At 57.6% G+C, this 14,239-nt stretch overlaps 1 protein-coding gene across 1 annotated transcript; it reads right to left on the minus strand.

Moving 5' to 3' along the window:
- Window positions 1–1,821: 1,821 nt before the first annotated feature.
- TGM2 (transglutaminase 2) lies at window positions 1,822–11,279 on the minus strand. Its single transcript, XM_015881832.2, has 13 exons — window positions 11,150–11,279; window positions 9,659–9,838; window positions 7,970–8,212; window positions 7,098–7,216; window positions 6,557–6,685; window positions 6,112–6,292; window positions 5,200–5,335; window positions 5,010–5,113; window positions 4,664–4,903; window positions 4,306–4,578; window positions 3,069–3,229; window positions 2,849–2,985; window positions 1,822–2,656 (listed from the first exon to the last, which is right to left on the minus strand). The coding sequence occupies exons 1-13, from the start codon at window positions 11,157–11,159 to the stop codon at window positions 2,500–2,502; spliced, it is 2,070 nt and encodes a 689-aa protein (XP_015737318.1). The 5' UTR covers window positions 11,160–11,279; the 3' UTR covers window positions 1,822–2,499.
- Between the last annotated feature and the right edge of the window lie 2,960 nt (window positions 11,280–14,239).

Genomic DNA, 14,239 nt, shown 5'->3' on the forward strand with positions numbered 1-14,239 from the left:
GGCTTGGAGGTTCAGTTTTACTGCAGTGTGAAGGTAAAGGAATTTGCTTTAGCACTGAACGCGTTACCTTTGTATTGCCTTAGAAAAACTCTTGTCTGAGTAGCCAAGTGAAATGTAGTCATTTCTTTTCAGGGAAGAAGGATAAAAATGTTCCTCTTAAAATATGGCAAATAAAGAGACTCAAATTCCAAGCTCTGTGTTCCAGGAAATACCAGTGGTGGTTTCACAACTCAGACAGCGGTCAGATGGGTGGTGGGAGGGCTGGGCTGGGGAGGCTCAGTCTGAGTGGCCCTAAAGTTGGGGAGTGCAGCAGTGTGAGCTTTGCACACCTGCAGGCTGGGCTCTATGGGTCAGTGGGTCCTGATGGGGGACAGGCTCTGGGCCTCCTGCAGGAGAGGGCAGTGCAGGGCTGGCCTCACTCAATGCCGTGAGGGTCCCATCACTGATACCCTCTGTTCTTGCTGCAGAACAGTGAAGCTTCTGCTGTGTGCATTGCTGCTGTTCCAGGGAGGCGATGGGATGTCTGCTATGACTGCACAGCAAGTGACAGCAGTCACAAATGGGTTGCAAGATGCTTTGTATGCTGTGCAGGGAACTGAGGGTGAAGGCCGTGCTAGTCTAGGACCCCTGTTTTGCATTGTTCCTTGTGTTCTGGTTTGTTTTTCTCTTGCCTGCACCTTGGGTGAATGTGAAAATCCACCCTTGCTCATCAGAAAGGCCTTTGTTGAGACCTGACAGTTCATCAGAACTAACAGCAGCACTCTGATTTATGGGAGGTTTTTCCTTGCCTTGGTCTATCAATAAAGCCAAGCCAGAGGTCCTCAGGACTAAAATGAGCTTACAGCTGAGTTTTGGCCAGTCAGCATCTCAGCGAGCTGTGGTGTATTAATAACCACTCCTCCACGTGTGAATGGTCTCACTTTGCTTTGGCACTTGGGCTAATGCTGCATCAAGAATTCTCCTGAGCAACTGGTGCTGCCCTTGTTTAACTATCTATAACTCACTGCTTACAGAGCAGCAATGCCTGTGGCCGTGCCCATGGTGCAGTGCTGTGCTCAGGGACTGCTGGGCTGCGTGTGTGTGTATGCAGGGCTCTGGGGCAGCTGGAAACACACAGGGCAAAGCCCACAGCATGGATTTGTTTGGCATTGTGCAGGGGGCTGCAAAGTGTCTGGGGATAATTCAGGAGAAACCAGCTCTGGGAAGAGCCCAACCCCAGAGCCAGACCATAACTGCAGTATCTGGTGTCTGCCATGTGAGCTTTGTTCCTTGTCAAAGCAGCCCTGCTCCACTGTGCTTCGGATGGATGGGAGTGACCTTCAGAAAGAGCTGTGCTAATGTTTATTTTATCAGGACCCAGCTTCGAACCAGAGGAGCTGCTGGTTATTTTTAAACCAGGCATTGAGCAGCTTGAAGCCTGGCTCAGCAGAGCTGCGTGTAACAAATGCTCTTTAAAGTATGGCTGTGCATCATCTCTGGCTCTGAGCAATGCTCCTGCCAAGGGAGAGCAGCACAGGGCTCGTGCCTGTTAACCCTCTGAAGCACCTTCAGGGCCGTGCTTTGAAATGGCCATCCTTGAGGTTCTGTGGTGCTGGTGCTCAGGGCTGGCTCAGGCTCCTCTGGTTGCAGGGTGAAGGCACAAACCCCATCCCATTGCCCCCCAGAGCTGTGGTTCCCATGCTGTAGGGTAGGCACTCTTCATCTCTGCTCTATGGATCCAGTGCTGCATTGAAGGTGGGAAGCCAGGAGGAGAGGGGGGAGGGAGGGGAGGTGAGGCCCTGCTGGGCCCCTCTGGTGGAAAGGATGCTCACGAGCCAGGCATGGCTTTAAAAGTGAAAAATAGAGGTTTTATTCAGTGCTTGCATAGTTAATTCCCGTCAAGGCAACGTCCCATTCCTCATCACACCATCTCTGCGGTGACAAGAACAGTTATTAAAGCAAATAACCTGCTTTACCTATGCAGCAGGGATCTAGGCAGTATGTATTTATAGAGCTATAAATAGATTTATGCTATATGTGTATATAGCATATAAACAGCTTTGTGCTCACAGTATACAATCTTTTTCTCTACCAAATTGCATTCAGAGCATTTTAACTGGCAGGCGTGAGTGCTGCTGCTGCGCGATCGGTGCGGGAGAAGATTGTCTTTCTATTGTTTGCATTATGAAATGTGCTCTGTGTCCCAGGGGCGTGTTTAGAGCTGCGGAAATGAGTGAGGCTTCTGCTGGGTTCTGCAGGAGGACCCCGAGCTGGAGCTGTGTCCTCCTCCATGGGGAGGGAGAGGAGGAGAAGGCACAGCTCAGCCCTGGCTGCGTGAGCGCTACCACGGTTGTCACTGTCCCCCAGCCCCTGGGAGTGGCAGTGATGGAGAGGAGCTGTCGTGGCAGTGGGCACTCGAAGGTGCAGGGTCCTGTGCCCTTGTTGTGGGTTGGACTAAGGTTTGTAGTTGTTTCTGCAGCATTGCCCAGGGCTGGAGCAGGTTGGGGGCTCAGGGGGCCCTCACTTGGGCAGGGGTGCGATGATGACATTGCGGTAGCCCTTCACTCCCGTCAGCTTGTCGCTCTCAAAGTCCACCATCAGCTTGCGCAGCCCAGCCTGGTGTGGCACAAACTCCATCCGGAACTTGGCCTCTGCCTGTGGCTCCACAGGGTTCTCCCTGGAGGGGATGGAGAGGTCAAGTGTGTGTCCCCAGGTCCTCATTCCCCTGTGCCGTGACACCCCCAGGACCTCTATGGCACTGCTGAGCCCTGGGACTAGCTCAGCCCCACTCCCACCCTGTCGCAGTGGAGCTGTTGTGAGCCCCAGGACCCCCCCAGCTCTTTCCCCACCACCCAGCTGTGGCTCTTACAGCTCCTCGATCCTCTGCCCCTCAGTGAGGCCGGCGCCTTCCACCACGAACATGCAGTTGTGCAGCGGCTCTGACAGTGGGTTCACCAGTGTGATCTCTGCCACCAGCTTCCGCTCCTGCATCGGCTCCCCTAAAATCTGTGAGCAAAGAGGGTGGTTGGACTGCAGGACCACACCAGGACCGAGCTCCCGTGGATTGGAGCATCTGAGGCCACACTCACCCTGATCTTGATATCTGGGTTCTTGATGTAGACATCCCTGATGGCCACCACGCTGTCACCACTCTCATACTCAGTCAGCAGAGCCACCACCTTGATCATGTTGTCCTGGGTCAAGTTGGGCCCGTACTGCTCATAGAGGATGCGCAAGGGCACACTCTGTCCTGCAGGCAAAGCAAAGCAGAGCAAGGTCAGTGCTGCTCCTGAGCCAGCACACAGAGTTGGGTTGGAGGAGCTGCAGGAGGGTCTGCAAGCATGGAGGTGCCTGAGGGGCAAAGGCAGCATCCCCTTCCCTGGGCTGCATAAGGTGCAAAAATTGTTTGGTTGCTGCATCCCAGCGTGCAGCTGCTGATAGCATTTGTTATGGGTCCCTGTAGGGGAGCAAAGCTTGGCTGGCATTTGAAGTTAGCTTGTTCCAGTGTATCAGCTGTGTGGCATTTCCAAACCCTGAAGGTTCTGTAGGAAAGTGATATAAATCAGTGTGGTGTTTAATTACCAGGCGGCAATGCTAATTTGTAATAACAGCAAACCAGGGTTCAGCAGTGCATTGGGCTCAGGCCAGGACAGCTCTGACTCAAATAACGTGAGGATGAAAGAGGTTGTGTCCTCTGCAGAGGGGATGCTGACCATGTCAGCACAGCCTGAGCTCAGCAATGCCTTTCCCACCAGTTCAGGGCTATGGGGGCCGGAGCTGATGGGAAAATCCCACGCAGCCCTTTGGGATCTATTCCTCTGCCTCTGCATGGAGGGTGTGTGAGAGCAGGAACTTCCGCCCTGCTCTGAGTGCATCACCAGCCTCCTGCCTGAGTGAGCAGGGGCAGCTCAGGGGTTCTGTGAGATGTTGTTGTGGGTTAAAGCTGGGTTCTCACGCTGCGTTTGTGCCATAGGATTGAACAGAAGTGCTGCATTCTGCCAGCCTGGAGCGTGCTGAACCAGTGACCCACGGGTGCTTGTGCAGTGTGAGTGAGCACAAGAAGCACTTCACATGGCTGGGTGCTGGGTGTGTGCCTTGCAGCGGTTTCTGCCCATCCCGCAGCATCCTGGCCCTGGCCCAGGCCAAGATTTGCACGGATATTATTGCTGCTCGAGCCATTGTGTGCACGGTGCGTGCGGTTGGTGGCTGCAGGAAGAATTTCCTCTTTGGGAAGCTGCCAGCACATGCTGGGACTTGGCACTGGGACAGCTGCTGGTGCTGCAGCATGGCCCCCATGCCCAGTACCCCCACCCCCCATCTCCTTACCTTCGTGGGGCTGCAGGGTGAGGTTCAGCAGGTCCTTGGAGCCGCACTGCGGGCCCACCTCACCGTTGTAGCTGGCGGTGCGGGCACACAGCCTCAGCCTGCATTTGCGTTCTATGTCCGTGTCGTTGCTGATGACAGCGAAGACATCGAAGTCAGAGCCTTTGTTGGCACCCTCTGACACCCTGATCCGCATGTGCAGCCCTTCATCCTGCTCACCCAGCGAGCTCTTCTCATGCTCTGCCTTGCTGAACACCTCCCGCTCCTCCTCAGACCCTACGGTGCAGGAAGAGCTCCAGTCAGCTGAGTGACGTTCCCCCTCCTCAGTGCCAACCCTGTGCTCCCTCCACGGCTGCCGTACCCTCTGGATACTTGTAGGTGTGTGTGATGTCCTCACGGCTGTCCCTGCCGACGCTCTTGGTGCTGATTTTCTTCCCCACCACTGAAGAGTGTGTGCTCTTCCTCTGCTTGCCGTCACTCTGAACGATCCAGTACACCACATCGGCATTGACCTCCGCAAAGACGAAGGGGATGTCGTACTGCACCTGCAGGTCTCCCTCCTTGATGGCCTTGACAGGGGCCGGCCCGCAGCAGTAAACCCCTGCAGGGAGCAGGGCAGCTGCTATTGCCCAGGACCCGGCCATGGTGGGAGCCATGGGGATGCCCCATCTGAGGGCAAGGCGTGGGGAGACGCAGCCGTGCCGCACCTTCACTCTTCTCCTGCGGCGTGGGATCCAGCGCTTGCCACCCATCGTATCCAGGTGCCAGGTCAGGCCGAGTCATCCAACACTCCACCCAGCAGTGGAAGTTCCTGCAAGGGAAGCATAACACTGAGCAGCTCCTGCCCCCATCCAGCCGTGCTGGGAATGCCACGATCTCAGCGCTCACAGCACTCACCAGATCATGTCCCTGGAGCGCCGGTCCTCGATGCCCGCCTCGCTCAGGTAGCGGTCGATCACCAGGTTTCCATTGGTGTCATGGGCAGAGTTGTAGTTGGTGACCACACGGCTGGGGATGCCCAGGCAGCGCATGACTGCGGGGAGCAGGGTGGTGTTGGGGTGGGCACTGGGGGTAACCCACCAGTCCCATAGTGCCATAAGGGGTGGCAGTGTGCTGGGACACCACTGGGTTTGGTAGCACAGTGGGGAATGGACATGAGAGAGACTGGGAGTGCTCTGGGGAGCGTGGAGGCAGCGTGCAACAGCCTCCGTTAGATCTAAGCGCTGCCTCTCACTGCATGCAGGCACTCCAGGGAGCAGCAGCTGTGATGTTCCAGAGGAGGGCTGTCAGCTCCTCTGATTTGCAGAAAATCTGCTTTAGCTCTCTGCTATTTCTCTCCTCTCTACAGAGTCTCACAGACATGAAATATGTAACCGTGCACACACTGGCAGCACAGAGAGAAAGGCAGCGCTGCAGCGTGCCTGCATGTCTGCAATTAGCAGAGGACGGCCTTAGGTTTTCCATCTCTTTTGCCCTAAACTGACTATGATGGTGGCACTGAAATTATTTTGTTCTCAGTGGATTCATTGCTTCACTTTACAAACTTGACCTCAACACCGCTTTCCTTCTCCTCAGCCACAAATTCAGCCCCTCCCTCCCGGCCGGGGCTGTCCTTGGCACAGCACAGAGTTAATTGCAAAGCCAGAGCGGTTCTTTATCATTTTTTCCCTCAAGTTTCCTGACAAATTGGAATAACAGAGAGCTTAATTGCTCAGCGACCGAGGTGAACTGACTGCGGCCTTCCCTGCAGTGCACGTGGGGTGGCAGGTGGCTGGGGGGGGGGCAGGGATCATAGGGGGCTGTGCTCACCAGTGCACGCCACAGCAGCGAAGACCCAGCACTGGCCGTACTTGACAGGTTGGCAGCCCAAATTCTTCCACCTCTTGAGGATGTCCACGCTGCCGATCCACGCCATTGGGCTCATCCCATCCTCATAGTGATTGTCCCAGCGGCCCAGCAGCACCCCATGGTCCTCATCATTGCAGTTGACCTGTGGGGTGACACAAGGAGATGGCACCTTGCGGCCCCTGGGTATAAAGAGGACAGGGCATGCTGCCCAGGAGCAGGCTGGATGGAGTGCCTTCCTCCAGCTTAATCTTGTTACCACCTTCATTAGGCAGCACAGAGGGATGTTAGAGCTACGTGGTGCAAGAACTGCACCAGGATGCACATGGCTGCGATGCAGGAGCACGTTTTATGCTCACGCATTGCAGGTGCTGCAGAGGGTTGGTTTGCAGAGCCCTGCGGCACTCACCATGGCGCTCACCACCCTGCCTATATAAACAGGGTCATTGCGACGGGAGCAGTCCAAGTTCTGGTCCCGCAGGAATTTGGGGTTGATGTCCAGCATATTGAGGCAGATGGACAAGATCTCATCTTCAAACTGGTACAAGAGAGAGGGGGAAAAAACACAGGTGAGGTGTGCAGTCTGCAGGTGGGGATGGTGCAATGGCAGCACCACTTTATCCCATTTATGCTGCTGTGATAAGAAGTTTCATCCTGCTGCCATGCACGGCTTTCAGGCTGCACACAGCTCTGTTGTGAGCTGCAGAACATGGCTGCACCCCTCCAGCCCCAGGGCCCCCATGTAGGCACAGCTCGCAGTGCTGTGTTATCAGCACAACCGGTGCAGCCCTGGGGAGCTGCTATCGAGCACCAGCTCTCCAGTGGCACCGATTAGAAGCGTGCAGCCCTGAGCTCCCCATATGCTCCCAGGTTTAGGAGGCAGCTCAGCAATGAGGTTTTCATTTGTTTGCTGTGTGGTGCTGGGGGTCCCAGGGCTGTGCTGCGCTCACCTGCCCAAAGTTCCAAGGTGTGGAGGTGATGTAGTCGTGGGAGCCCATGTAGATGAAGCCCTGCTGGGACAGCACGTACTCTCGGCGTTCATCCTCTTCCCGCAGGTACACTGAGTCCTCTGTGGGGAGAGCAAGGGATGGGGACACTGGGATGGGGCACCAGGGAGTGGGGCTGTTCCTGTCCAAAAGGCTGCTCAAGAATTTCCTCTCGGTTTGACCCGAGCTGATGGGAAAACATGAGTGGGGCCTCTGCTTCCCTTTTCTGTTCTTTCCTGACTTCTCTTTCACTTTCCTCCCCTTTGTTTCACACAGTAGATTTTCCCCCAGGAGTGGGAACCTCCACGGCTGAGAAGTGAATGGTGGGAACTGGGAGATCTGGCGGACGTCAGGACCTGCGCAGGGGTCACTGCTGGAAACAACACCCCTTACTGGAAAGGCTTTCAGGAACAAAACCCGTACGTCCACAGCATCAGCACTCAGCACAGCCCTGGGTGAGCAAAGCTTCCTCGCCGCCCTTATCTCCAGAGCCAGCACAAAGCACTGGGATTCAGGAAATTGGTCCCTCAGCCAAGGTCAGCACAGGGCAGCGCAGGGCTGCTCCTGGGGCAGGGGAAGGATGTGAGCAAATGACAATTGCCAGCTGTAATTAACCTCCTCCAGCAGGGCTCCGTGCTGCCTGCTATCTTGCTGCGTGTCTGGGAGTTCCCAGTTCTGGGCCTTTCCCCCACCATGAGCTGCTGTTAGGGACATCAGGTACTGGGTGCTGATACAAGGAGTTGTGTCCTGAGCAGAGGAGGGGGGTTGTGGCCTGCTATGTAGAGAGGGGCAAGAACCCTGGGACCTCCCTGGTGTTGGGAAGGTGAGAGCCTCACCTGGGTGCCAGGCATTGAAGAGCAGAACGAATTCCCCGAGGTGGAAGCTGGAGCCCTGGTACTCGGTGGAAGCCTCCAGTGTCAGGCGGTAGTGGCCCACGCGGGCATTGCTGGGGGAGCAGAGCGAGACACAGAGCACAGCCCCGTCCTGCTGCTGCAACACTGCACTCCAGGTCCCCTCCTCGGGGCAGTCGGTCAAGGTGAAGTGTGACCTGGTGCCCGATGTCTCGATGGGGCAGGGCCCTGCAAGCAAGGGGACGTACATCAGCTTTCCCCAGTGCCAGGGGGCTGTGCAGGGCTGTGCAGTGCAGGGATGTCCCCGTGCCTGCTGGAGGGGACAGACGTCACCCACTGGGACTCAGGAGTGGGGCCAGGCAGAAAAACCATGCAAATCTGTCAGTGGTAAAGCCATTTTGTCATAAATCCGTCATAATTTTGTCATAAAACCATGACAAAATTCCACCTGGGCTTAGAGCCTTTGGGACAGGGGCAGGGAGCCCTCCCCATCAGGTTTTGTTTCTGAGGGGTTTACGCACATCCCAGGGTGAGGCTTTGCTGGGCTCCCCCCCAGCAAGCAGCTGGGTCACGGTGTGAGTGCACAGCCCTTGGCGCAGAGCCTGGAGCCCTGAGCACAGAGCTGCTCACAGCAGGAGCTCCGCTGAGCGCACACAGCCCAGGGTGAGCCATGAGCTCAGCAGCCACAGCGCTCAAGCCGAGAACAGCGCGATCTGTGCCTTCCCCCTGAGCTATAGGGCTGTGAGCTGAGCCCGAGCCACCCCCACTGGGAGCACGGAACCAGCCCCAGCCCAGCCCCAGTTGCCGGTGCTGATGGGGTTGGCTGGTGGCCATCGTGTTCCGCAGCAGCCGGTCCCCCACCAGCCCACACCCGCAGTGAGGGCGGCACATCAGCGAGACACCGAGAATACTCATGAACTCATGAGAGTGACACAGTTTCTCCTCTCTGCCCTTTCAGGGAGGCTGGGCTGAGCTATCCCTGTCCTTCTGGCAGCTCTGGGCTGCGCCTCCGCCTGCTCCGGCTGTAGAACCTGCTGTCCTGCCACAGCATCCCGGGGGCCTGGGCAGGGCTCTGCAAAGCCATCAGCTCTAAAAATATGGGTGCTATTTTTGCACTGAGCTGATCCCCTCTGTGCTGCAGGAGGTGGCACACGAGGTGGTACATGTCATGGGGCAGTTTTGTTGTCCCCAAGGGATAATATATGGCAGCTCCATATGGTACAGCCCCTGGTGAGGGTGCTGGTCCAGGCTGTGCCAGCAGGGCTGTGCCTTGGCTGGAGCCAGAGCTCCTTGGCCCATTTTGTGCAAGCTCAGTGGCTGGAAGCCAGCCTGCAGCCTCCGATCTGCTGCACCCAGGGCTCCCGTAACATGCAGTTCACAGCGAGTGCATGGTGTGCAGGGAGTGAATGCAGTGTCACCACAAGGAATGGCTCATCTTCCTAGGAAGCCTTGCCCTGCGTGGTGCAGTTTCACTCTGAGTTCTGGGCTGATTGACTCAGCAGGATACAGCATCCCTAAAATAGCTCTTGCCCCAGACAGAGTTTCCTTTTTGTTTGCCTGTAGCTGCACTCAGCCTCACCCCTATGCAGTGACCCACTTCGGTTGTACCCTAGGAATGCATGGATGCTGGGGGCACCCTGAGCTCAATGCTGCGATGGGAGCTGTGGCACTCACCCGTCTCCACGTCAAAGGCGAGTTTGTCCACCCCTTCCTCATAGCCCCGTCCTGCGAAGGTCATGGTGATGGTGAAGGGCTGCCCACGCCGCACCACCAGCTGCTGGCTGCCCATCTCTGCCGTCCGATGCTCGCGGCCATTGCGCTCGCACTGCAGGTCGCACGTCTCCAGCACCAGCTCTGCAAGAGGTATTATGTGAGGCTCTGCCCCAGCAGCATCTCCCAGGGCCATCCCAGCCCTGAGGTGTGGATGCACCCTGTGCATTGCCCTGCATTTGGGATTTCTCTTTAATCCTACCCTGGGTCTTTGTGGGGCCTCAGCAGTCCCCTCTGCACCAAGCAGCCCTGTGCCCATCACAGCCCTGAGTCTCAAGCATCCCCACTGCAGAGCCGTGCTCTGTATCTTGCAGCATCCAGCACCACAGCAAAGCCCAGTGCTCATTCTTGCTTTCTGGGAGGCTCTGTGCCAGAGTTTGCTGTCAGCGTCCCCCTCCAAAGCCTTCTGATGAGGAACTTGGCTGAGCGCTGGGAATGCCAGAGCTATTTCTGTGCCTCAACTGTGGGCAACTTCCCTGCATTGTGACTGCTGAGAAACGGGATGGATGGAGCAGAAATGCACTGACAGAGACAGCAATTGGTTCCCAGGCTGGACATGGGGCTGTGTGCTGGGAGCAGAGCTGAAACCCCAGCGCTGCGCCGTGGCAATACGACATTGCTCAGCATCATTCAGGGCCACTGACCCCTGAACGCCGTGCAGGCAGACAGAGTGGAGCTGCCAGAGCAAATGAGAGCATTTAACGCTGGAGAGCACACAGCAAGCTCAGCAGCAGCTGGGCCATAGGGTGGCTGGGGCTGTGCTGTGCCTTTCTGCAGCGGTGAGCTCAGAGCCGTCCCTGGGCAGCGCTGGATGGGAACTGCTGACCCAAAGTGCTGCATTTCCAGAGCAGAACAGGACCCCACGGTTTGCTGCAGCACAGCGTGCGGGTGCAGAGCTGAAGGCCCATATGGGGCCCTGCAGTGGGGACAGAGCGCAGGAAGGACCTGCTGACCCTGTGCCGAAGGAGAAGCTGCATTTGGGACGCCTCAAACAAGCGTGCAGGGCTGCAGCTGCTCCTTTTCCAGGCCATCCCGGCTCATCCCCGCAGGTTTAAGCACAGAGCGGAGCCCTGCCGGCTCTCTGCAGGCGGTGGGACGGCTGTGTGCCCCGGTGCTGCGGGACAGGTGCGGGCTGTCCGTGCATCCCCCCAAAGCCCTTCGGAGCAGTCCCGCCCGGCACAGCAGCTCTGCAGGAGGAGCCTCTTCCGTCTGGGCTGAGTTGCGGGCACTCGGTCCCGCAGCGCCCCGCGGAGCCCCGCATGCGGCACAGCGACGCTCCGTCCCGCATAACGCGGCCGGGAACGGATCCGCTGCCGCCCTTCACGCTCCCGATCGCGGCTCGCGGGGATGGAACCGGGCCGGGGTCGAAGCCCAGCGGTGTTGAAGGGCTCTTACCTTCAGCCATGGTCCCGTCCGATCCCGGTCCCGGTGCCGCCGCCTCCCGCTGCCTTTATAGCGCGGGCGCAGCGCCCTCCCCCGGGGCCGGGGCCGGGGGGGAATGAAAACAAAGTTTCCAGGAAACCGAGTGGGTTTGGTCCCACCTATTTTAACCAACCGAGAGAAAAAATAATAATCCCAACCCACGGCACTTGGAGGGGGGTCGGCCCCTTCGGACCCTCACCTGCCGCCCCTCCCCCGGAGCTGCACCTTCTCGCAGCCCCGGAGCTTTCCGGGAATAGGGGTGAGGCGGGAGGGGAGAGGGGCTGCGCGGCCCCCACCGCGGTGCCAGGAGCCGAGGAATGTTTTCTCCTTATAAAGTTTTCCTCCCCCGTCTCTTATCTCCATACCCGGCCATTCCCGGCCGCCTCGGAGCCGCCGCAGCCGCCCCCTTCTCGTAAACACGGCCCCGAGTGATGCCAGAGGGAACATCAGCTGGAGGGTTCCGAGGGGGCACCCGCAGCCCCACAGCGCCCGGCTCGCTCCCTGCCAGCAGCGCTGCTCCCCCTGTGCCCCAAGGCTGCCACGGCCCCACCACCAATACCTCAACCCCAACAGAACTGTGGACCCCAACCCCACCAGCACTGCAGAGACCCCGACCCCATTGGAAATGAGACACTGGACACAGCTGGTTCTGCAGCAGTGATAGAAGTGGGAGGGGATCTGTGTGAGCGCAGCCCCTCTCCAAGGGGTACCTCGGGTAGATGGCTTGAATTGAAGCCATCCCTCTTCACTCCATCATCTCTGGGGCTGTGGAAGCAATGGGAAGGAACTCAATCCCTCATAGTGGTCCTCTTAGTGCCAGCCCCATGGGCAGCACAGGGCTGGATCTTCTCATGCACATGGGGCAACAGGGGCTGTGGGGGCTGCCAGGCACTCTTCCCACTACAGGGATGGAGGCATTGGGGCCTTTGTTGGCAGCAGGGTTTTGCCTGTCCTGAGCTGACCCCACTCCCAGCCCCACTTCCAGTGTGCCAGAGCCTCTGCCACCAGCAGTGTCGTGTCAATGCGGTGCCAATGCACCCAGGTTCACCCCGAGGGTACAGGCTCAGCTCTGCCTGCACAAGCCCTCGCTTCCTTCTCACCACATGTGAACCCTGCATAAACCTTGCAGCCCGGGGTGCAGCATTCGGATGTGTTTGATTTGCTCCGGTTGGTGCGTGACAAACAGCCGCTGATGGCACCGTCTTCTTGGAATGATCCAAAACAGATTCTTTCTCTCTCATCTCTGCTCCAACTCAGGATCAGCTGCTCAGTGAGACTCTGTGTGCCCAATGGGTGCAATGCTGGGGCTGATGGCACAGAGCTGGTGGCACAAAGATGGTTCCTGTATGGCATTCTGGCCATGCACAGAGCAGTGGTGGTACCTGGGCTATGGCTGTCCCTCAGCTCATTGTGGGGCAATGGGAGCCAGCTCTGACCCAGCATCTCTGCAGGATGAACCCCCTCCATATGCAGTCGGTGCCCTCTCTGTTAACCCCTGCACACAGGGGGGTTCTGTCTGCCCCGCAGTGGAAATGCTGCAGGCGGGAGGTAGCCGTGCTGATGGTGTTATTTTTACTCTCCTTAGTAAGACAAGGATGCATTAAGAGGGTGTTTGCTCTGCTGGATGCCCAAAATAGCCCATGTGCTCAAGGTGTTCCATGCAGGGCTGTGCCTGCCCCGCTCCCACCCGATGCTGGAGCAGCTTCAAAGGGGCTGTGCCCGTGTCCTGGCTGTTTGCTATGCTGGGTGTGCAGCGAGCTACACCCGGCCCCACTCACTGCACATCCTGAGTTAGGTGAGCAAACAAACACTGAAAGGGACAGTGTCTTCCCTGAGCCCTGAGCTACGCCATCAGCTGCCTCTGAGTGCTCTGCCTGTGCTGGGCTCCTCCACCCTGGGATGTTCTCCATGTGGTTGAAGTGGGTGGGGGTGTCCTGAGCTCCCCCTGACACCACGGAGCTCTGGGAACTGTGCTGGGGGTCCAGGAGGGGCAGGTCCGAGGGGTGTGGTGTGTTTTGGTGGCACCCTGATGTCACCCTGATGTCACCCCGGTGTCATCCCTGCATCATCCCACTGTCACCCTGCTCTGGTGTAGGACTGCAGTGGAGAGGAGAAAGCTGAGCTGTGCAAATCTGTTCCAGAGGGCTGCCATGCAGAGCCCCAAGGGGGGGAGCTGGGCGGATGATCAGCCCTTTCTCTGGAAGCCCTGGGGGCAAAGTGCTGGGCCCTATGGATGGAGGGAGGCTCTGGGAGGAATGCGTGATTTCATGGCCTTTGTTCTCCAGCCCAACTGGTGTTTTTCCATTTAAGATGAGGAGAAGCCAACCTTCCCTGCTCTGAGCTCCGTGCCAGGCCCAGTGCTGGGCTCTGACAGCCCTGAGATGTCCCCGTGCCATTGGATGCCCACAGTGTAGAGTGGGGCTCAGTGCTCTCTGTGAGCTGAGTGGCTTCATCCCATAGCGGCCCATTTCCAGCTGCTGGGTGTCATTTCCAAGCTGCCCTCTGGAATAACCCCCCATCCCTGCTCTCCACACCAACCCTTCGTGTTTCTGCAGTAATCCCACACCTCTGTGGTTTCTGACAGGCATCTCTGGGAGATGTAGTGGGGAGTGGGGCTCAGCTCCTGCCTGTCCCCATTGCCCAGCTCTGTGTTCTTCTTTCTGCACCCACCATTCATCCATCCATTTGGTTTAAAAGGAACCATTCGATGCAGCAGTGCATGTGGGCTGCAGCCCCGCTGGGGAGAGCAGCTCCTGGGGACCCCCCACAACCCCTGATGAATGGCTTTGCCATTTCCTGGGTGGGAAAGAGACATTGATTAACTCCTGCACTTGCCTTTCTGGAAAGGTTACGGCTTAATTGGTCGGAGCCGGAGCCACAAATCAGACACTGAAGGATCAGAGGAGCTAAGAACAATTTGTGCAGTGTTAGAAAAACACTTTTGGGGAGGATGAACCCCACTGTGCACACAGAGCTGGGGCTGGGCAGGGAGCTCCGAGCACCACCACTAATGCTGTTCCCTCTGCTGAGGAGCTGGAAGCTCCCCGGTCTGTTATCAGTTAA

The sequence above is a fragment of the Coturnix japonica genome, chromosome 20, assembly GCF_001577835.2.
Source record: "Coturnix japonica isolate 7356 chromosome 20, Coturnix japonica 2.1, whole genome shotgun sequence".
Taxonomy (NCBI): Eukaryota; Metazoa; Chordata; class Aves; order Galliformes; family Phasianidae; genus Coturnix; species Coturnix japonica.